Below are 23,137 nucleotides of genomic sequence, written 5' to 3'. Positions count from 1 at the left end.
AAGGCTCTGTGCTTCTCTGAAAAAGTTGCACGGCCTTTGTTTATTGTTATTCTTACTTTACCACATCCCAAAATGCAAAGCAAACGTGGCTACAGGAAGACGTATGACTCAAGCTTGCAGCGTACACCTGGCACCTGTGTCGGATCGAGGCCAGATGACGTTCACGCCGCAAGCGATGCGTTCAAGAATTAATTTGGAGCCATAGCAAAATCACCTCCTCCAAGGAGTCTTGGTGCGGTTGCTTTGGTCTGCACCCTAGTCCAATTGCTATATTCACATCTACACAAATGAACCACACTAAAGGGGAAACAGAGTTCCTTTTAAACAGACTAAGCACCTCCTGTGTGAAAACACCCTTAAGCATAAGGGCATCCTGCCTGATTGATGAACATTAATTAAGAAGTGTTCTACTTGGTTGATTTATCAAATAGATAAGTACATTAGCAATTATGGGTCTAAATTTGTACAGAGACTGTTTTTAGACTGTGCAAAGCAAAAACAGACAAAAAAACCCTTCTAGTACCATTTTTTTTGTCCAGAACCGTGTAAAGAACAACAAAAAAAAAATCAAATTCAGAGGACAGAATTGAATTAAGCATCAATGGTTTCACCAAAAATTCTTTGACAAACCAAATGAATAAAATTCACAAAATCTAAAAATATCTCTTAACTTTTAGAGCAGTTTTTTTGAAGAAAGAACTGTTTGGGATTGAAGCAGCTCATTTTGGTCTCACCAGCAGTCAGGACTTAGTGGTCCGTTTTTTTTTTTTTCCATGGTTGTGGTCTCACATAGCATGACATTGGCGTGTTAGTATGCGTGTGCTTCTGTGTCACACATAAGCAAACTCAGCTGTTTTAACCTCAGGGTTGCTCTCTAAGGCTCCAGTTTCCCACAGCCCGAGGGGTCAATGTCAAGGGTGTGCGAAAAAGCACTGACACCGCTGTGACAGTATGCGGGTTAAAATCTCTAGCAGTGTCCAAATGGTTGGGAGGAAAATTGTGAGATTGTCAGGTCAACATAAACTGTCCTAACAGAGAGTTACGAATGCCATTATTCTATTTGGTTGTGACTAGGTATCAAAACAGAAAAAAAAAAAAAAAAAAAAACACAGAAGCAGAGCACCAAGGTAGAAAGGATATTAAGAAACCTATTCTATGCCTTGGTGTTCTGGGATGGGTGACAGAAGCTGACATCTTATCCGAAGTGCTTTAGGGGATGGAGAGCGTAGAAGATGAAACTTAGATGACCTCCCTGCTGTTGCGAATGGCACAGCAGAGCACCATGCTGAAAATCATCCCAATGATCTGAGAACCAGAAGCAGAAATCTGGTTATTTCTGAAGCGTGTACAAGTATCTATGACATTTCTTGTGTTCTGACTCACCATGACTCCAGCAATGCCAATGCCCACATAACCGATGATGAAGAGCTTACTGTCGAAAAACTCTTTGATTCCTGTCTCACAGTCCTGCAGAGTACAGATGAGGACAGTAAAGCAATGTTGCCTTGGAGCACTATTAGGAGGTTTTGCATTTAATCAACACTCATTCGTTAGGGATTCAGGAGCAGATGACGGACCTTAGTTTCAGGTTCCGCACATGGGCTCGACTTGCTTCCACAACAGTTCAACTAAAAACAGGAAGCAAAACATCAGAAACTATCAAGACCGCTAATCAAGCAGAGAAAACTTGGCCTAAACACAAGTTTAAAAAAACAAAACAAAAAAACATACCACTTTCTGGTAGGACGAGATCAGTGTGCCGTTGCTGTTTTCGTTGTATGTTTTTGTGTAGAAGTTCTGTACATCTTCAATTATCTGCGTGAGAAAAGAGAAGAGTCATGCCCCCGCCACGTTTGCAAAGCCTCTTATATTTGGCTGAAGCTGTGCAGAAATCTACCTTATCTTTATTCAAGAATCCAAAAACTCCTGCTGCTACCTCAGCCCCAAAAATGATCAGCAGACAAGCAAAGAACTGAAAGAAAAGAGAAAACCTTGTAGTATAATTTATAACACGGGGCTATGATGAGCCATACTAATGCCGCCTTTGCACTCACTGAACCCAGCAGGCACTGAGATTCTCTAACAGCTCCACAACAGCCGAAGAATCCAACCAGCATTATCAGACTGCCAGCACCAATTAGTATGTACACACCTGCAAAGGTAGAAGAATAAAGAATAGTAATGCTAAGACTCCATAAACAGGCCTTGTAGTTTGAAAGAATGTGATTCAGACACCACGTAATTATACAAATGACAGGTCAGTACACACTCACTGATGGGAGGGGTTGAGATTTTTTTCATTAGTATCCAAAAAAATAAATAAATAATAAAAGAAATTGTTCATTTTGATGCCCCACAACCATGATATGCAGACAAATTTGCTTTAAGCATATTTGCAGATATGAAATCGTTCTGTTTTACTCCGTCTAAATATTAAGAATGAAGGGACAATGGGGTGATTTAACAAAAAGCTGCATATCGGCTTTGGTATTAACTGTGCTGGCTGATGGCTACAGCCTGTTGCCCTGTTAATTTCACTTTAATCAGTCTTATTATAAAAAATATATATATATATAAATAAATCTACCAAGGTCAACAGCCCACTGCTGTTAGACGTGTAATCACAAAAGGGCAGAATTTAAGAGCATGTGGTAAATACCAGCGCTGCTCCAGGAGGAGACTCTATGCTGTCTTTTTATATACATACACATCAGCAGACCAGCAGTTTAACTAGAGCCAAAATTTTATTTTTAACCACAAATCGGTGCATACCGGTAGTTAAGGCCTTTAAGTGGCTTTAACTGTGCCATTGTTGCTGGGGTCAGACGGACTGGTCTGAGGATTTCATAAACTGGTGATCTATCAGGATTACCATGCACAACCATCTCTCAGGGTAACTGAAAATGGTTGAATAATACATAAAATACCCAGCATCCAGCGATGAAAATGCCTTGTTAATATCAGATGGCTGGTGTGAATAGGCAAACTGGCTCAAAATAATAACAATTCAACAGCACCTCAAATAACATGTGGTTACAATGAAGGTATGTGGACAGCATCCGAACCAATAAGATATTTGGCCTTGATGACGGTGAGCTACAAAAGCGGAAGAGCATGTCACAATGCTTAGATTTGTTCAAATTGGTCAAATGAACATTACATTCATTACGTTCACTGTAGGGGAGACCAGAGACAGTGGCAACACTTTTTTTTTTTTTTTTTTTTTATAAAATAAGCTTACATCTGTCTGTTCATAGTCAAAAACATTTAAAGCTGATTCAAGAAAGCACATATTCCGCATCTGAATGCAGTCAGATGTTGCAACCCGGGGACCTAACTGAGCATTTGCGGTATGAGTGTCATCACTCTAGCTTGTTTCTGATCAGAGAAAAATGACATGTTGCAACCATCCCCTTTTGCAAAGATCCCTGGTCTCCCCTACTCACGTTACCTCACAATAACCAGAACCATAATCTAACATGTGGTGGAACGAGAGGTTGGCATCATGAATCTGCAGCGACAAACCGGCAACTGAGAGATTCTTTCATGTCAATATGGACCAAAATCTCTGAGGAATGCTTCTTACACCTTGCTGAATCTGCCGTGAGGAATAAAGGCACGTCTAAAGGCAGAAGAGGGGCAAACCTGGTCCTACCAAGGTGTACCTAATGAAGTGGCTCGTCAGTATAATTTTGGAAATGTCTGATGGAAAAACCTGTCAAACCGACCACTTTTCAAGTGTTTTCTCTGAGAGGATGGGTTTAAATCACCTTCAACCCTGATTTTTATGTTCAATAATCTTTTGGTAAACGTGTTTACCAAAGTCAACAGCAGAGGGCAGCACAGGGTTAAACATGCAAACTAGTGCTGTCAGTATCACTTCTTCCAAGATCCGAACCAGGCCTTAAAACTGCCATTTGCTATTAATGTTGCTGCTCTGCCAGACGCCTTTTAAGGACTTTATTCAACAATAGCACGTTTTCTTAACCAGATGTGTGTCTGATTTGCAGGAAGTTTAATTTTCTTTCAGCCTTTTAACGCCCAAATGTCCTAGTGATCCACTCATTAGAAAACAAATGCATAGAAGCAAACAAGATTATTTTATAGATCTCCACATTCTTAAAATAATTGATTTTAATTTTAATTTTATGGGCCCGAAAAAGTCCGTGGGGAGTTCAACACTGAGGCAATGAGGCATAGCAACTGTGAAGCACTCTCATCAGTGCCTCGGGGAACAGCCCACTCCCTGTCCAAGCTGGGTGTAGCACTATAATCTAGGAAAACATAATCAGGGCCATGCATCTTCCATTAAATTGTTTGGACATTGCTCACACAGACAGCAGGGTATACACATCTTTACATTCTGAGCTCACTAAGCTGGAATAGTTTACATTTACATAATGTAAAATACCAGTCAGGAAAAGAAGATTCCTTTTTATTTTTTAGACGGCTGAAATGACTGATATTATGGAAGGTTTTATTCCAAATCTAAAAATTCAGAGCAGTTTTTTTTTTTTTTTTTTTTTCCTTCCCAGAGCAACACTAAATGCTGACGGGCCATCTAGTTCTCCTTCTGCAATTCTTTCATTTTTACTTCTTTGCTTATCCCTTCATTCCGTGCTACGTCCTGCTTTGCTTTTGCTTCAAGGATTTTTTTTTCTTATTTTCCATGGATATTTAATGGCTGTTCTGCTGTCTGTCTCCTTCTTTCCGTCTGGGCAGACGCAGCTTGAAAGGTGGTGTGCAGGCCTGTGGTTTCCCTCATGGATTCTCTGTCAGTGTCTGCAGCACTCGCTCTCCCTGGTTTCACACTCATCTTCTGCATAAAAGTTTAATAATCTAAAACTGTAAAAAAAAAAAAATACATCGGTGCATAAAAAAAAAAAAACAGAGTTTGCGATGTTCAGTGAATCAAAAAAACACAACATAAAAAGCAACAAAGCCTTATTTGGCTAGTTGTTGGTTTGATTTGAGGATCTGGGCGTGGAATGATGTAATGGAGTGCATTCATATCCAATGAAATTTTCCATACTTTGACAAGTTACAGCCACAAACTTCAATGTAGTTTGGGGGGGGGGGGGGATGATTTTGGGAATGATACACAAACACATAGTGCATAAATGGATCTGATGAACACTCTCTTTGTCCGGCCTATTAGTATAAGGGGATAACCATCTCTTGGTGGTTTGCAGTTGTGCCATACTTTTTTTCCTTTTCCAGATGATGGATTAAGCGGTCCTGCATGAGATGCTCACAGCTTAGGATGCTGTTTCATATCCTAACCCTACTTTAAACGTCATAACTTTATCCCTGGTATGTTCCTTGGTCTTGATTTAACAAGATTTTAATTAGGAGTATTAGGAATATTTGTATACTTGAACAAATAAAAAATAAAATAATGCCTCAAAAAGATCAAAGGGTTATGAACACTTTTCAGGGCACTGTATATATTTTAAAATATACCAAAATCTGCCCTGCAACAGACTGGCGAACTGTCCAGGGTGTACCCCGCCTCTCGCCCATTGACAGCTGGAGATAGGCACCAGCACTCCTCACAACTCCAACTGGGATAAGCGTGTAGGAAAATGGATGGATGGATACCGATATCTTTCTTTCCTTCATATATAAATAATCTAAATAAAAGCAGTGGATTTTATTAGCAAACCAAGTGAGAACAAGTCAAAGTCCATACCATGTGTTATAACATTAGGGGGACGTCAAAAAGAGGAGCAAATTGTTGTACATTGTTCAACATATGTTGAGTTAAAATCCCTGCATTGTCTAGATAAGATTACGGTTTACTCTGGAACTCACCAAGGAAAAAGGTATCTGGAGCCTTGTTGCCACTGAGAAGAGAAACAGTCTCTGGGTCAAAACGCAGCCAAAGTCCCACCGCCAGAACAAATGAGCCCATTAACTGAAAAGAAAAGGAGAAATCTGTTAAGCCGCAAGACAGGTCTGTCACAGAAACGTGCAAAAGTTGGCGTCTAAACATGCTTGGCTCAGGTATTTAGGTGTTAAATTGTAAATATAGCCTTGCTTTCTGAGCCTTTTCTGTTTATCAAATCTCCCAATAGTGCTCCAAATATCTCTATACAGTGAACCCTCGCTATAACGCGGTTCACCTTTCGCGACTTTGCTGATTTTTTAGTGCAGTTTTTTTTTTTTCTTCTCTCTTTTTTTTTTTTACAGTGTATGAATGCACATTGTGTTTTGTCTCATGATTGGCTAAGGGACTGTAGACCAATGTCAACCAATCTCCTTTGTACCTCGTCTCTGTACAGTACAGAATGCGTTCAGCTTGCCAAATTTACGTTTGCAAATTTTCTCCCACACAAATCCCACAATCTCGACGAAACGTTCGGAAATGCTTTGGACTTAAAAATGTTTCTTTGCATGGAGCGGAGTACCGCTGGAGCAAAGGCATACGTGAACAACAAATTTAAAGCGATCATTGAGGATGTGGGATATAAGCCTGAACAAGTTTTAAATATGGATGAGACAGGCTTATTTTGGAAACGAATGCCCTCTCGCACCTTTATTGTGCAGGAAGAAGCCAAATCCCTGGCATTTAAGGCCCAAAAAAGATTGTTTGACTCTGGTTATGTGCAGAAATGCTGTATTTATAAAAAAAAAATAAAGCTGACTACTTCTTCTTTTTGGAACATAAACCTTGAGATAAATGAGGATTGACTGTATACATCTAAAGCTCAACAATGAATATAAATATAATTTTTCTATCACTAGTTCTGCAATGACTTTTTTCCCTACTTCTCTCTAAACAGTTTTTGTACTAGTCCGCTTGGTGAAATAATATTTTACAGGATGACTATGGCTGCATAGAGTAGGCATAGGCAGGTTACAGGTACAGTAATAAGGTACACCAATGTTTTAAAAAGTCACAATAACCAAGAGTTGTATAAAGTTATTGTGTTGAAACATTGTGAATAAGCGGTGTCTACGTTTCTGCAGCCACTGGACCACAATTTGAGAAAATCAGGGTAAACTTTTCACTGAAGCCAGGCCTCAAAAATGACACAGACATGTTTTAATTTGTCTACGTCTAACCCTAACCCATAACTCACCCTAACCCTTAAGCACAAACATTTCATCCTTTACTAGCCATGGTGTTTGCTTTTAATTCAATTTGATAATAAATAAGACCACAAACATCCAGTGACATTTATACAAAAGCAGACTTGGGCACACCCGTCTATTAAAGTTGGCAAAAAAAGAAAAGTGTTTGAAGAAAGAGTGACCCACATCCTGTTCTTGTTACTGTGAATGAATAAAAAAAAATGCAGATGAAGAAAAGAAAGGGACATTCTGCTTCTTTTGTCCTTTTTTCCCCCAAACAGGGCCAACATAAGAGACCATTTTTATGTTTCCGATCTGCCATGATTTACAGATTCATTTGCTACAGAAATCTGACTAATTTGCTTGTCTGTTGAAATATGGTGTACTGAGTTTATTGTTGAGCAGGTAAAAATAATTACATTATTTTTGCATTTGTAATTCAAAGGAAATGGGGCTCATGACTTTCAACTCTACAGTTTTGTCTTATCTTTAAATACAAAATAGACAAGATTACATCAGGTTGTCAACCCTACTAAAAATATGGGCTAGAGTTTTTATAAAAACTGTTTTGAGCAGTTTTTATCTGCATCCTTCCCTTGGTTTACAGAAAGGCCTCAGTCCTAACAAAAGCTTGGTCACCGGTGTTTTTAATGCTTAGTTTGTGTTGCATTCAGGAGCATCTGAATTGTAGACCAGAGCCCTCTTGTTAAGAGTGTGTTGGTGTAAAATATCCTTTAAATAAACAGGAGCAGCCTGTTTGGAGCCCTGCAAACAAGCAGCTGAAAGAAAACTGATCTCTGGCTTCCCAGCATGGACAAGATGATCCCCTTGTTGTCTCAGCTAAAGCTCAAAACAGACTATCCGGCTTGGTTGGCGATGCAATTTTCCTCTTTTTCAAATTCTCCATCGAAAACCGTTTTACTCTACAGTTTGACTAAAGGCTGAAAGTACTTTTCGTACATTATTCCACTGCGAAAAGATGTTTTTTATTGATCTGAGAAGCTTACAGCGGCCTCATCAGCTGCGCCCTCAGATAGATCAACATTGTGAGGTTTTAGTAATCACTTAACAGCCCCGGAGGATAATCAAGACTAAAAAAGCCCTTCAAGCTGAACTTTCAAACAACAGGCTGCCTCTCTGCGCACAGAGAAGTAACTTGTTTAGAAAACGACTATAAATGGAGAGCATTCAGAAGTGGCTGTCACATGATATGTCCATGTCCCAGATCTAAAATTTAGGTAAACCGCTGTTTGTGTGACTGCTTGCTTGGCAGTCTTCCCGCTCTGTTAATATATTTAAGAGAAACAACGTCAAGGAAAACTCCACCGAAGGGATTTTGCTTTGACATCTCTTGTTGACTCGGCATGCCCTGGTTTGGTCTGGTCCTTGAATTTTACTTTTCTATGTTTTTGTCTCATGTCTTTCATCTTTTCGCTGTCCGCAATCCTTCCCCTGCCGCTGGTCCAGATCCACAGGTAATAACTCACGGGGCGTTTTTTTTTTTTCTGAAGCAACGCCAGTAGCTTAGTTGTAAAGCATCAGAAGAGGACAGGTGTTGGGAAGGCGGTCCTCCCAAACCAAGGATTTAGTGTCATGCGGGGTGATGTATGGGAAGGCTGAGCTCCTGGCGCATCGGATTATCGGGTCCAAAGTGATAAAGCATAGTGAAGCAAAGGCCGAGGATCTGTAGATTTACAGAGCACGTTGGATTAGTGTCGAGAAAGAGTCTGGATTTGCCCAAGAAAACCTAATAGTGAGACTTGTTACCGACTACTATACTGCACATTGTTGACCATGTTCGTGTTATTTAGCATCTAGTCAGTACATGCTTGTTGAAAACCCCGGACACAAGCGGACGTAATTGGAATTATTGTTAAAAGCTTTTTTCAACAGCCAAAGAAGTGAATTACTAAATGCATCCTCAACTCTACCACTCAGGAGCCTGACTATCCCAGAGGTCCCATTAACACCCGGCTCTGCTATCGGACCCTGCCGCCCCACCCCACTTTAACCTCGCACACCCCTCCCTCCGTCGCCTGACAACACCATGCCTCCCCCTCCATTTACACCACCTCATTTGTGGCCCTTCCTCCCAATCTCCCCAGAGGACAAAGACCCACTGTCTCCCTCTGACTTGCACGCTTTAGCGCACAACGGGAGCGAAAGAGATAGACACAATGAAGTAGAATATGAAATAGGGAGGGAAGATAGAGAGGAAAAAAAAGTAACTCATTACGGAGCCCGTCATCTTTTATGCCCCGGCCTGCAGACACAAGCATCTTTCTGTACCAAAACCTAAGCTCTGTCCCCATTCTATGTCTTAATATTACAAGGTGGAGATGGAAATCTGTCAGCTGAAGCTTTATTGGAGTTTTTTTCACAGTTTAAAGCATTGGTTTTAATGTGGCAGTTCAGTTTGTTTTGTTGTTAGGGGAATCTCCATGAGAACGTGTGTGTGTGTGTGTGTGGGGGGGGGGGGGGGGGAAGGTAGAGTTGAGACAGGACTGTGGTCTTGGTCAAAATAAAATCTGTGGCTGGAAAAAAAAGGAACAAGCTTTACTGTAAATTAAAGTGACACAGCTGAACAGATCTTTTCAACATTATGCAGTAATTAGTGAGGGATTGAAGCGTGTCAAAAATAGTCCTGTGTCTCATTCGTACATGTCTGGGGGAAACCAATGCGGCGGCATATTAAAAAACGATGGGCAGATGGAGAATGTAAATAGAGATGAGATAATTATGTGTGTGTGTGTGTGTGTGGGGGGGGGGGGAGTAAATCCCATTGTACCCGGTGACAGACAGGGCAAAGGCTCACACTGGCCTCCATGCAGCTCTGCCTGTTTGGAGGGCGGCGTTTAGCTCCAGCAATAATTAGAACGTCAGTGAATACACACTGTCTGCAATCCAATTTATGGTAATGATGGGCCAAGTATGAGCAACATGAATGCTGTGACAGCATGAACTACGAACACTGGACAACATTGTAGCATGGAAAACAGCAGCAGGGTCATATATTTTGGTCTTTGAGTAGTTAGATCATTCAAGCTATTAATTAACTTAAGTGTGCCAGGTCTAACTTTGTACTGTTCTGAATCAAACCACAAGAGAAGCGGGTGAGTTCAAAGAGTCCCAAGGTGCGTTTCGCAATGATCTTTGAATTTACAGTCGTGTTTAAAATATAGTCTGTTTAAAAAAATAAATTAAAAACAAGCAAGTAATGCTCAAAAACCTTATAGTAGCTTTTATTTCCACAAACGCAAATGCACTGGGAACACATTCTATCCTAAAGCAAAAACATTTATAAAAATCTAACTTATTATCACTCCACAGAAAGTGAGCACAAAGCTTTTCTCTGAATTAATCTCCAGCTGGATGACCACCGTTTCTGAGAACTGCTCACATCCGTGTTGCTTCTGACGGCTATGAGCAGGTATTCCAGCTCAGTAACTACATTACACCATTCATCTCTGCTCCTCTGTTTTGCCTCTGAAACGGCATGTTTGACATCACCCCTCAGGTTTTCTACTGGATTAAGAACCGGGGATTTGGCTGGCCTTTCCATACCGTCAATCGGGTCTGGTTGGAAGCAAGAAACCCTCTGGCGTGTTTGGGGTTGTTGGCTTTGAAACACCCATTTTAAGGCCATCTCCATTTCAGCATTGTGCAACTCAACCTCTTGAGACGTATTCAAACATCCATGATTGCCGATATGATTGCAACCTGACACCACAGCACGAGAAACATCCCCACGGCGAGAAACCTGAGCCACTATCCTTTACAGTGACTGTGGCTGCACTGCATTATATGTTTTCCCCTCTCCAATAAACATTTACCCAGAATTTCTGGGAGGAATGAATTTTAACCAGCAGGTTCAGTTTTGATTCTTGAAGGTAATAACTTACTAGTTGAGCTGCACACTGTTATTATTTTTATCCTGCCCCTTTCAGCTAATACTTGAATTGCTCAGATTCAGCAGTGCTCATGTCATGGGTGTTTGGTCTGTATGTGTTCTATTAATTTAGCACAATAGTTATAAATTATTTTCAATGCAGAATGTAGAGGTGTTTTGGAAGGATATTGTTTCAACCAGAGCTGTACATTTTTGGATGTTTTTTTTTTTTTTTCAGAGCTTTTGGGAATATTTAAGCTTGAAAATGTAGAAAGGGGAAATAAAAGGAAATGTCTTGCAGACATTTTGGATTTTCTTCTTTCAATTGACAGTAGTGATACGATAATAATTACCATTTGCACATCATGATGTTTCTCTACGTGTAATATGTCTCGTGAAGCATCGTCTATATGCCCTCAGTGTATGACTTCCTCAGGTCAATTGAGTCAAAGATTGTGTTATGAGCCCTGGTGAGGGATTTAAGCTTGACAATTTGTTCTATGTAAGTTTAAAATTCCAGGTTTTCCCCCAGTGTATTATAATCCACAAATACAGTTCTTTCACAAAAATGTCAATCGGGTGTTTTTGCGAGAGCTCACCAAAAAGTAAGTTGGGATACATTTTGTTTTTTCTCCATGTCCCTCTCATGGGCTCTGTGGCATTCATATTGTACTTTTTTGCACGTCATCTATAACTTGTAAATATTATATTTCTATATTTCTGTTGAGCACAGAGCAGGAAATGAAGCAAAACTACTATAGACATCCTGCGTGCAGTACCTCCATTTTGCATATTTGTGCCGTTATTAAAACAATCATTGTGAGTGTCAAACGCAGCTCAATCACCGCAGGTTTCGGGACATTTCATTTCTAATTCTGGAACACGTCGGGGAACGCATCTTGGAAACCGAAGGAGTCCCACAGCATGCTGGTAGCAGCTACAGATGCCGGCAGCTACTCTTTGAATACTACGTTCTACTTCGTTGGTTTGTTAAGTTCAAAGAGACGTATGTTTTCTGTGGCTAATTCAGATCGAAGCCATTTTGGATTCATACCAGACGCAAACCGCACCAGAGTCCATTTCAGAGACCACCTCAAAAAGTGGGTCTCGGTCCAGTTGTTTGGTCCCGACCAGGGTTCACTGGAGTGTATTAACACCTGCACACAAAGTCCGGATCAAGGGTGGAGACTAACTCTGGTCCATTTAAAGCGGATGAAATGTGGCAGATGTGAATATACCTTGCAAAGCTATTTTACAGGTTTTTATCAATTGAAATTGGTCTAAATTTTATCAACTCTAGTTCAAAATCTGCAAAATAAAGCCTTTAATCTACTCAAGAAAACAAAAAAAACGGGAGTATATTTACATTAGACAAGGATACGTACCTCAAGATATGGACAAACAAATGGCCAGCAATATGTGGATGCCAAATTCTCTAAAACCTAGTTTGTGGTTTGAGAAAACAGTTGCAAAAACAAAACTAAAAAAATCTATTTCTTAGTTTTGTCCCATCCTGTAAACCCAAAGTCGAGGACTGTTTTGTTTCGTGACCAGGCTGTATGGTTACACCCCTGCTTCATAACAATGAGATTTATACAACACATTGCGCAGTAGCTACTTTAGCTGATCAAAAGCAAGATTGAGTGGCTGCCTTTTACCGTTTCCTGTTTAAAAAGTAATCGTCCAAATCAGATCAAACTACTCTTTTCAGGAGAGAAGCTCTAAAACAGCGTACCCCACACAGATCATAGCAAAACGTTCTTCAGCAATGCGCCAAAGCAATACACAAAACGTATAATTACAAAAAAAATAATTCTAAAGGAGAGCCTTATGAACAAACATTATATTTACCAACCACTTTCCAAATTCAGAATCTCCAGTGTTTTTAAAATATGTGACATTTTTAGGAAAATACTTAGTGGAAGGAATCCTTCATGTAAGTGTGTTCATGGCTCATCATTTCACAGAGATTGGGCGGTGTTGCCACCGAGAAGGGGGCAACAGCTGTTGCTCGTCGTTTGCGCTTCAACGCTGTCTAAATGGAGTGAGGATGTCACTATCTCGCTGTGTGCTTTCACAAACACTTACCCTACTTTGCCAAATCAAAGACTCAACAACAATGTTGGTGTCCAGCGTGACATGTTTTATTGTGCCTGATCTTACAAGCACAAGCACAGCCATAACTTTCACTCTGAATAACTCTTGTCGGTCAGCGAGACGGAGCAACATCAAACCCCGCCCTTTGGACTTCACATACAGAATGCTGATGCAAAATAGCTGAACAAAAAGGAAATGGCACCTTTACATTGTGACATAGATATTTCATTTCAGTGCAAGTGAAATAAAGACAGGTTTATCACTGTTGCTGCTTGGCTAATACCCAGTGGCTCCTTAGCCCTTAACAGACTTTAAACACATTAGAGGAACACTCGGGTTAGTTTATTGTTTTATGGACATGGTTGTGTTGAATTAAAAACAAAACAAATGTAAAAGTCTTTTGTTCAAATAACGTTATGGGGTTAACGTTCCAAAAAAGGTTAAAAAATAAAACAACTGGACTTGTATTCTGAAGCTTAAGACGTTTTGCTTCCCATCCAGGAGGCTTTCCGGAGTAGTGAGGAGTTGCAAGCTTAATAGACCTGCAGGCGAGGCCTCGTAGGAGCTTATTCACATGCAAATTCACCTGGAACTGGTGGGGCGACCAGTTCCAGGTGAATTTGCATGTGAAAGCTCCCTGGATGGGAAGTGAAACGTCTTCAGCTTCAGAATAGCAGTTTTATTTTTTAACCTTTTTTGGATTGATCATGACCTGGATGACTGAGAATCTTCGCCAACATGGGATTAACATCCTCCTAAACCTCACTTTACATCGACACTAGCAAAAAAAAAAAAATGTTTTCATCATGAAATAAATAGTTCTATATACTACATTTAATTCTAGTGCCATATGAAAGACAGGGTTCTTTAACAAGAAAGTCTATTTTCCCCTGATATATTCCTGATTTTTTTTCTTGCGATACCTAATAAATTTCACTGGTCCAATGTAAACAAAACAAATGATTATTTAATAAACAAACAGTTAACGTTCTCCTTACGAAACGTATCACAAACACCTTGAGGGTAAATCATGAAAAAGCTGCTTCTGCAGCTTTCGAGCACAATGCACTGAGGAAATGTTCTCGGCTTGTTTACCACACGGGTTTTAATGTTTGGCTCAAGAGATCAATAAAAGCCGTGCAGCCTTAGCAAGGGAGACATATTGATGCAGCCCAACTATAAAACAGATCTGCTTTGTTTCAGCAGCTTTTCTCACCGACCTCTAGAGGAATGTCACAACAGCACAGCGCTGGCAAAACACGTGCCATTTTACCAGGTCATTTTAGTCATGTTAGAGGCTCTGTGTAACATGAAGGCAATCATTAACCACACGCTACGTCGCCCTTCACCTCTAAGGTGTCCTTGTGTTGAAAGTTTAGGGGAGCTATGCATCTGCGGACAGTTTATCCGAATAACAACTTGTCAGACTCTCACAAGGAAGAGTGAGAGAAATCCACTTTTATTTACCTTCATTTGACATCACAAACACCTTATCGCCTCTCACTCCACAACCAGAAAGAGTACAGCTGCAGCCAAACAGGGGCTGGGATGTTGCAATCATGTGTGCTGGGTGTTTAAAGGTAAAATGTGGCTGAAAACACTGATGGAATTAGAACAACTTTAGTGCAAGATACCAGAAGATGTTATTTTAGATGAACATTGGTGTATATATAGATATTTGTTGTATTCACTGTGTTATTTCCCCAAGTCACCCAAATTCCTTTTATTAAAGGGCTGACTGCAACCTTTCTGTACAATGGTGTTTTTAAAGAGAGCTGTGATGTGACGTCCTGTTAAAAGGTTATAAGGGGTTCATATCTTATCTGCCGCAGATAGCTCTTGTGGTGTTTCCATTTAGTACAAATGAAGAGGAGTTGGTGCTGTTGGTTGAAACTACCCTGAGAGGCCTAGACCAAAATAGACTTTCCTGTCATGCTTATGATGATATACACAGAAATGAGAAGTAGGAGGATGTGTGCCACCCATGATGGAACATGGAAAGTATTTTTTTTAAGCAAGAATGACCATTTTGGCTTAAAATAAATTATAACGTAATTCTGTAAAACCACTTTTATAAATTTCTCATGATTTACTTTTGTGCCAGACACATTAACATAATAACACATTATTTTATTGACGACATGTTATGAAGTATACAGCCCCTGCATGGGCGTGTACCTAGACTTCTTTATAACGCTTGAGGAAGGACCAGTCGGGGCTCTTGCTACGTTCATTTTCCTAGCGTCGTGTTCGGTCGGGAGCCCGTCAGCGCTGATGTGTCTGTAAACATTTCTCGGACTTTTCCAGATTAAACCAGTTAAAGTATAGTTTTCTGTTTCAGGCGTTGTATATTGAAAACACTCTAAAGTACAAATGGGGTCGCCCTAGGGGAAAAGAGCTGGGGCCACCAAAGGGGTTTCACCGCCGACACGGTGCGGTAGCTTTTAACACTCTGACTAATAATGCTAGATGTGGGTGACTGTGGCTCGATGGGTCTTGCAATCGGAAGGTTGTGGGTTGGATTCCAGCTTCCCCTTGTCACGTGTCGATGTGCCCCTTGGTTAAATGCCCAAGTTGCCTACTGAGCTGCGTATCGGTGTATGAATGTGTGAATGGGGCTCTAGTGTGCAGCGCTTTGGGTGGTCAGTATGACTGGAAAAGTGTTATATAAGTTCAGTCAATTTACCATGTTCTTATCTTAGCAGGTGTTTCAAACAGGAGGATCACTGGTGGGACAATGCCTCCTTTCTCAATTTATGATGTCGAAATCCATCAGCATCTTTGTAAATAAGTGACCTAATGTTCTTTTTCTGAAGCGCTCAGTGGTAAATAAAATAGCATTTGCATAAACTCTTTTGACATTGTCACTCGGGTTTTGGCTTCTCTCGAAGCAGCCAGTATCTTCTAGGGTTGTCAAAATAATCAATATTTTCATGTAATCGATACCTAAAGACGTATTATTCAAAGATACTCATCTGCATGGAAATCGATGCAATTCTTTATTACCCAAATTGTCACTTGGTCCTGCCCCTTCCGGCAGCTGCCAGATGTTTTGCCAAACAGGGAAGTTACACTTAAATTATATATTTATCTAAACCAGGGTTGAGTTGTGCCATACTTATTGGGTTTGCCCTCGATAAGGAAGATAAAAGTTTGTCATAATGAAGTTCCTATATTTTCCTCTTAACTCTAAAAGAACACTTTGCCTTCAATCAATGTCCCACCAGAGATCATCCGGTGTGAAACCGCTGCTAAGAATAAAACACGTAAAGTGTTATTAGTCAGAGTGCCTGTTGCTGCAGCATTAAAAATTAAATCAATATTTTTCGAAGTAACAGGTTTGAGTGTGAGTTTTTCGTACCGTGACTACTCTAATATCTACACCCCCAGGAACAATTAATTAGATTTATTTGAAATAAAGACACTTTGAAAGTTATTAACTGCAGAAAAGACAAAAAGTTTGTAAAATTTTAAAAGGCAGCTCACTTAAAAAAGCCTAACTGTGCCTTTAAGTTGAGCACTAATGACACAGTAATTTTTACTTCCTGACAACAAGTGCCTATCTTCAGGGGAAATCCAAACGTGACAAAGTATGCTTTGGAAAAACATGGTATTTATTTTTTTTTAATCTTTTTTTTGTAGAATACCTTGCTGAAAATACTGGAGAAGAAAGTTAAGAATGCCAATGCTTATCCACTGGTAATATTGAATAAAAAAACCCCACCAACAACAACAACATGACCCTATGGAATGCAACTGTATTATCATACTGATCTGTTTTATCCGTATCTGGGTCAAATTCCTGCCAACTGTCCCTGTTCTCCCTGTGCGCGCGCAAACACGCACATCAATATCCCTCTCAATCTCCTACTGACCCTCTTTATTTCCCTCTCTCCATCGCTGTCCTCACCCCCTGGAGTTTGTGACGAATCCACCTTTTCCCTATCCGACAGTTGTTCACCTTGTATATCTCCCAGAACTGCTGCCCGCGTGTCAACGCTCAGACATGGTTAAACCAAAACCTATAGCTTGTGTGTGGAGACGGGAAAAGTCAGTGGAACAACTGCTGAGGACTGCCGCATTCATGGCTCTGACAGGTGCTGCTGCTGGTAAGCAGAGCTGAAGCACCTTATTGATATTATGCTATTGTCCTTTTGTCACAATGGATTCAATCAGAGTGCACTCAGCCACCCCGTCCACTCTGTAGACACTAGTTGGACGAGCTCGCTCTCACACCCAAACAAACAGATCCACAAAAAGGTATGTCCCCGTCAGGAAGAAATGCGTAAACAGTTGCACATTTCACTTGTACACTGCAAAAATAGACCCAGAAATAAGACATTTTTTCTTGAAATGAAACTATTTTTCCTTGATTTGAGCAAGTAAATAGGACTATTTGCCAATGGAATAAGATTTTTGCACTTAAAATAGGAACAATTCATCTCTGTTATCTTATTTCAAGTGCAGTATATCTAATTATCTTGTTTTAAGGGTAAAAATACTCATCCCATTGGCAAAAAATCTTATTTACCTGCTCAAATCAAGGGCAAATACATTTATTTCAAGAATATTTTACTTATTTTAGGTCTCTTTTTGCAGTGTAGACCCATATATGTATGTTACCTTGTCATATGTGTCATATACTGACTACCCAATGGCAAGATCTTGATTGGCATTACAACAATATGTAACCCTTTTTGCATGTTTCCACTGGTATTTTTTTATGATTTATCTTTGACGATAAGCTCCAAGTGGGAGCTATTTGAGGTCGGCAGGCCTCCCTGCCATCACCCTTATTTCAGCACCCTTCACAGGTTCTCTGTCAGATTTAAGTCTGGACTCTAGCTGGGCCGATCCGAAATGTTAATATTACTTCCAACATGCTAAAACACGTTGGTACATTTAAAGGATTACGTCATATCCTAAATCTGCCAGGGGTATGCATACATATGGGCTTTAACGCGCACAGCATATTAATTAACGACAGGTTGTACGGGAACACGTGGACGTCATCAAGAGGGGAGGATAATTGTGTCTTCAGGATCACCTGTTTTTGATAAAATAGCTATAGCGTGCCCTTCACCCGAGAGCCTTGGATCAAAAAAATAGAAACATTTGAAACAGGAAGCGTTGTAGCCGTCACGTCAGAGAGCTTTGCGGAGTTTGTTAATGAAGCAACGTGGCGCGGAAGGCCAGCGGTTTGTTTTCCATGCCTTGTCTCAGTCTCTCTCTCTCTCTCCCTCTGGCTTTTCATTCAGCCTTCATTTCAAAAACACGCTTCCCGGGGAAAAAGGAGGGACGTTTTTTTTCTCCCTTCTTTTCCTCTGTGGAAAATCTGATTTATGCCCGGTGAGCCAAAACTGAGGAAAGAAAAAAAAAACTCTCTCAGACGGTCACCCTTCCTGCGCCGCGCAGGGCGCAACTCCACCACCGCGGCGCGTAGTTAAAGCATCTGCCAAAACTCCCGAGCGTCTGGTGAGAGAAGCCGCTATTCTGCTCTGCTGCACTTGCTTCAACTCGCATCTCTTTCATCCCGCTGCCCAGCAAACACGAGTCAGGCACTCACCCAGAATATAAAGTTGAAGACGAACAAAAGGTACTTGACGCATTTCATTCCTCCTTCTACCTTCCCCATGTCGGCTGGATGTTGGTATTTATCCGTGGAAAAATAATGATAATAAAAAAAAAAATTAAATGCTCACACTGTTGAACAAACTGTGACAGCTGTAACGGACCGAAAGCACTTAGAAAGCGCTCGCTCTCCTCTCTCTCTCTCTATCTCTCTATCTCTCTATCTCTCTCTCTCTCTCTCTCTCTCTCTCTCTCTCTCTCTCTCTCTCTCTCTCTCTCTCTCTCTCTCATACACTTCCCCACTCATGCACAGCGCTGCTGCACAAAACACCGCAGGATCCGCTTAATCTTTCCAGACCGCCCCTTTCAATACAGCCCAGGGTGGCACAGAGGGGGGGTTGAAACTACGCGATGGAGACTTTGTTGTTGGTTGTTCCACAGAGATGTGTTCCCATCAAAAAAAAAAAAAAAGAAATCTTGCCTTAAATGGCCTCGTATATTAAAATGGCACAACTTCCTTTTGATTCAGTTTGTGACCGTCTGTAGGCTAATGCTAAAAACACGTTTCACAAGCGCGTTTCTGGTCTGTTTTTGCGCCACTGCCGTTTGCTTTTGAAAAGCACACCGGACCTGTTTGTAGCCCATATAACGAAGATCGGATACCCCCCCCCCCCAAATAAATAAATAAATAAATAAATAAATAAATAAATAAATAAATAAATAAATAAAATGCATTTTAAGATTGGAAAATTTTAAAGAAATATAAACACAACTCATCTGTTTTCTTTCACTTAGCATAAAACCCTGAAGCGTTATTTCATTTCATTTTGTGATTATTTAATTCTGTATGACCTCGTTTTACTCGCTGTTCTGTACTATATGTTTTATTGCTCATTTGGCCGAATTGTGAAGCATTTGGGCGAGCTTCGGTGGGTTTAAAACGTGCTCCACAAATAGATTTGACCTTGGTGTGTTGACAAAACAGGGAAAACTCCAGGAAAGACTTCAGATTTCAGCAACCCCAGTTAATCCAGTCAAGTTATGTAATGGCATGGACAAATAATAGGATTTACTTCATTTAATCTCAAACCAAAAACATGCTTTTTAAAGCAACACTTGAACAACCTTTTCATACACTTTTAGCTATTATTTAGTCAGATACATGTGCAGTAATACCACTACCTGATCCAAGACTGACAGGTAGATACAAACATTGGAGTCCTCTTGACTCTGGTCAGCTTTTATTTTTATTTTTTGAAGTCAAGTGTAAATAAATAAATGCTTTGGTTACTTTGATTCAAGGGGATTGATATAATTGTGCGGCTGGTGTTTTTGTTGAAAATTATTTTACTGTCACTGAAGAACTACACTGAAATTAAAGGTTGGATTTTCCTAAAATCTCAGCCTTAACTGTGGCTAATAAGCATGCTGAGATAGATAAACAGGTGGGTAGGTAGACAGCTAGCTAGACAGATACATGGATGAAATCATAAGTAGTAGAGGACAGTTGTAATTAAACGACTGGCAGCCAAACTCCAGCCACTCTGGCACATCTGGTTTTTAACACTACAGCAACTGTTTAACTGTGTAAGGGTTCTGTCTTGGTTCGTTTTTTTTCGGATGTTGATCAGAGCTAATCCATTACAGCGCTCTCCGCCTGAGTTGGGTTTGCCCTTTTTCCATATCAGTGTTAATGGGTTTTCCAACTTACTCCAGCCCACCGCGTTGCTAAGCACAGGGAAGGTACAAACTAACTTGCACGGACTGCTAACATGAAAAGAGATGTGACTCTGATGGAGCACGGCGAGTATGTTTAGCATAAATATTTTCCACACGACCACAGAGAACAGTGGGACGAACATCCGAAAGGGCACCGCCGTTTTATCAGTGGCAATCAGGCCATGACTAGAAAATGTCCTTATTGAGTAACAAAGCGCTCTGATTGATGGAAGGTGGGCGTAGTTGGCCAGGGAGGGTGTGATAAAGAGGGGACAGACTGAGAGGCTTGTACAAACAGGCCCTCAATCTTCTATAGAAGAGATTAATGATCCATGTTACTTTTGTGCTGTTCTGCCCTGGACCTATTTTAGTTCAGAGTGCAAGTTTGTGCTCTTAGACCCAGTGGAGGAATTGCGGAGGATGGTCGGGGAACAGGAACGTTTGGGTTGGATGTGGCCCAGAGTTAAAGGACAGGCTGATAAGACCAATGGGTCCCAGCTTGTTTGTTGTGCTAATGGTGGTTCAGTTGCTATGTCGATCTAAGTATGCGGGGGGAAATAATTCATAGTCTGTATGGGAATAGCTAGATCTAAATAGAGGGGCTGGACCATTTATAGCACATATTTCAAGTTGACTTATACCTTAGAAGAAATAGATGGAAGTTATTGCAAATGTGCTGAGATCATATTTATATCATAGCTTTCGCTGCTTCACCCCTATCTACTTCAGCTTCTCAGCCACTTCAGATGTATTTGACATTCTCGTTCAATAAGCCAACAGCAGTCTTTTGGGATACTTTTGGATGTGAAGGAGACTTTCAAAATGCGTCAGTGTACCGCCATCTGGTGGTGGCCTAGTTAAACAGTAATGGACCTGGGTGGGAGGCTAGAGAGAGAGACCTTAAGGTTGATGCTCAGGTTAAATCAGTGGTCAAGTCCAACCTTTTTAGTTAAAGTTTAATCTCAGGTGCTGTTTAGGACATCAAGATCCGTTTTCCTCACTCTGATGATTTCTCCCACTGTTCTCCAATTTGCATTGTTTGTTGTTATTTAACTTTTTGTTCTCTCTGTCTTTTCTCTCTTCGTAGTAGATGCACCTGGTCTGGCGTTCTGTTAGCTGTGACATAATCCAGGGGAGGCAGATAATCTGCCATTACCATATAACATAGAGAGGATTCCTGGCTCAATGTGTACTTCTGTGCTTTTTTGTTTCTCTACTCTGTCTTCTCTAACCCCCAGTCAGTGGAGGCAGATAGACGTTGACACTGAGCCTGGTTCTGCTGAAGGTTTTCCTCCCTATTAAAGGGGAGTATTCCTCTCTACTGTCGCTTCATGCATGCTCAGTATGAGGAATTGCTGCAAAGCCATCGGCAATGCAGACGGCAGTCCACTGGGGCTCTACGCTCTTTCTGGAGGAGTGAATGCTGCTTATCAAAACTCAATTTCCTTAGATATGAAACTTTTTGACCAATCCGTCTGGAGGATTTGATTGAATTTGACTTTGTAAAGTGCCTTGAGATGACATGGATTGTGAATTGCTGCTCTATAAATAAAATTTAATTGAGTTTAATTCATTTCACATAACCGACCCGGGTTAAACCATTTCTGTCATGTCACTGAGATTTTAATCCATGCTTTTATCTTGACTCATTCAGACTACTGCAGTGCAGTCACACACACTCTCAACTCCAGTTGGTTTAAACTGCTGCTGCATGGCTTTTTTTCCCCCCCAGATGGATTTTAAAGTTCTTTTAGTTTTTGAAAGCCTCCATGGTCACACCCCACAGCATCTGTCTGACCTGCCCCAGCTGTAAATTCCCTTATGCTCTCTGTCATGGTGTAGTTAAGGGAGGACCCAACGGAGGATGAGGTATTGGCAAAAGGTTTAATAATTACAAAAATTACACTTACAAAACTATTTTAAAAGATCAAACAGGACTCACAGGAACTGGATGCAAAGAGCACAGAGGAACAGGGTGGCAGGAGGCGTAAAGGTCCATGGGGCTAAGCAGAAGAGCCAGCGGGGAAAACAGAGAAACAGAGAGAACATAAACAGAAGATGAGACAGGTAGAAAAATCAAGAGGGATGAGAAACAACTGGGACTGAGTGAAAGGAGAGCAGTGGGAAATAGCTGAAACTAATAAATATAGAGGAGCTGAGGAGTGAAATGAAAAGAAACTGAAGGGCTCAATCTGAACACCCTTATAGAGCATAGGAACCTCGCAATGTACCTTACCGGCACCAAGGAGCCATAAGGAATCCCACAATCCTTAGCAAAACATGAGTCAGAGCTCACCTTAACTTTATGTAATATAAACATGTGTTTAATACTTTTATCATTTTTAAATCTATGTAAATACAAGTATGATAAAAAAGGAAGAGCAACTAATTTAAATAACATTTTAGATGCAGTTTACTTTAGGGTTGTGTTTTTTTTTAAACAGGCTTGAGGGCACCACATATGGCCCTTGGTGGCTACCTGGTGCCCGCGGGCACCATGTTGGTGACCCCTGCTCTAGAGATTGTGACACTCTCAGGTCGGCAGATAAGTTACGGCTGGTGGTCATGAGGTCAAAAGGGAGCTTAAGAGATGACCGTGCATTTTCAGTCGCTGCCCCCAAGCTGTGGAACGATTTGCTTTTGCAGACCAGACAGGCCAACTTGTGTCCTGTTTTTATATGATCTATTAAAACTAATTTTTTATGCTTTGGCTTTTTACTCAGTTTGAGATGTTGGCTTTTATTGTTCGTATTCTTTTATGGTATTATTTGTTTTGTTGCTTCC

At 40.7% G+C, this 23,137-nt stretch overlaps 1 protein-coding gene across 1 annotated transcript; it reads right to left on the bottom strand.

Annotated features, from left to right (window-relative positions):
* Window positions 1-682: 682 nt before the first annotated feature.
* LOC105935885 (tetraspanin-2) lies at window positions 683-18,842 on the bottom strand. Its single transcript, XM_012876488.3, has 8 exons — window positions 18,630-18,842; window positions 5,815-5,917; window positions 2,055-2,152; window positions 1,898-1,972; window positions 1,732-1,815; window positions 1,578-1,628; window positions 1,384-1,467; window positions 683-1,305 (listed from the first exon to the last, which is right to left on the bottom strand). Exons 1-8 carry the CDS (start codon window positions 18,696-18,698, stop codon window positions 1,240-1,242), a joined length of 630 nt encoding a protein of 209 aa, XP_012731942.1. The 5' UTR covers window positions 18,699-18,842; the 3' UTR covers window positions 683-1,239.
* Between the last annotated feature and the right edge of the window lie 4,295 nt (window positions 18,843-23,137).

This window comes from Fundulus heteroclitus, chromosome 1 (assembly GCF_011125445.2).
Source record: "Fundulus heteroclitus isolate FHET01 chromosome 1, MU-UCD_Fhet_4.1, whole genome shotgun sequence".
NCBI classification, from domain to species: Eukaryota; Metazoa; Chordata; class Actinopteri; order Cyprinodontiformes; family Fundulidae; genus Fundulus; species Fundulus heteroclitus.
Note: the sequence above shows the minus strand (reverse complement) of the source record. Positions and strands in the feature narration are given on the sequence as shown.

What these genes read in the sequence shown, in the direction of transcription:
- LOC105935885 (XM_012876488.3), bottom strand. Translation starts at nt 18,698, where the DNA reads ATGGGGAAGGTAGAAGGAGGAATGAAATGCGTCAAGTACCTTTTGTTC. An exon ending in TCCAGATACCTTTTTCCTTG is followed by an intron (nt 2,153 to 5,814) that starts GTGAGTTCCAGA and finishes CTACCTTTGCAG; the next exon opens with GTGTGTACATACTAATTGGT. An exon ending in GATTCTTGAATAAAGATAAG is followed by an intron (nt 1,816 to 1,897) that starts GTAGATTTCTGC and finishes TTTCTCACGCAG; the next exon opens with ATAATTGAAGATGTACAGAA.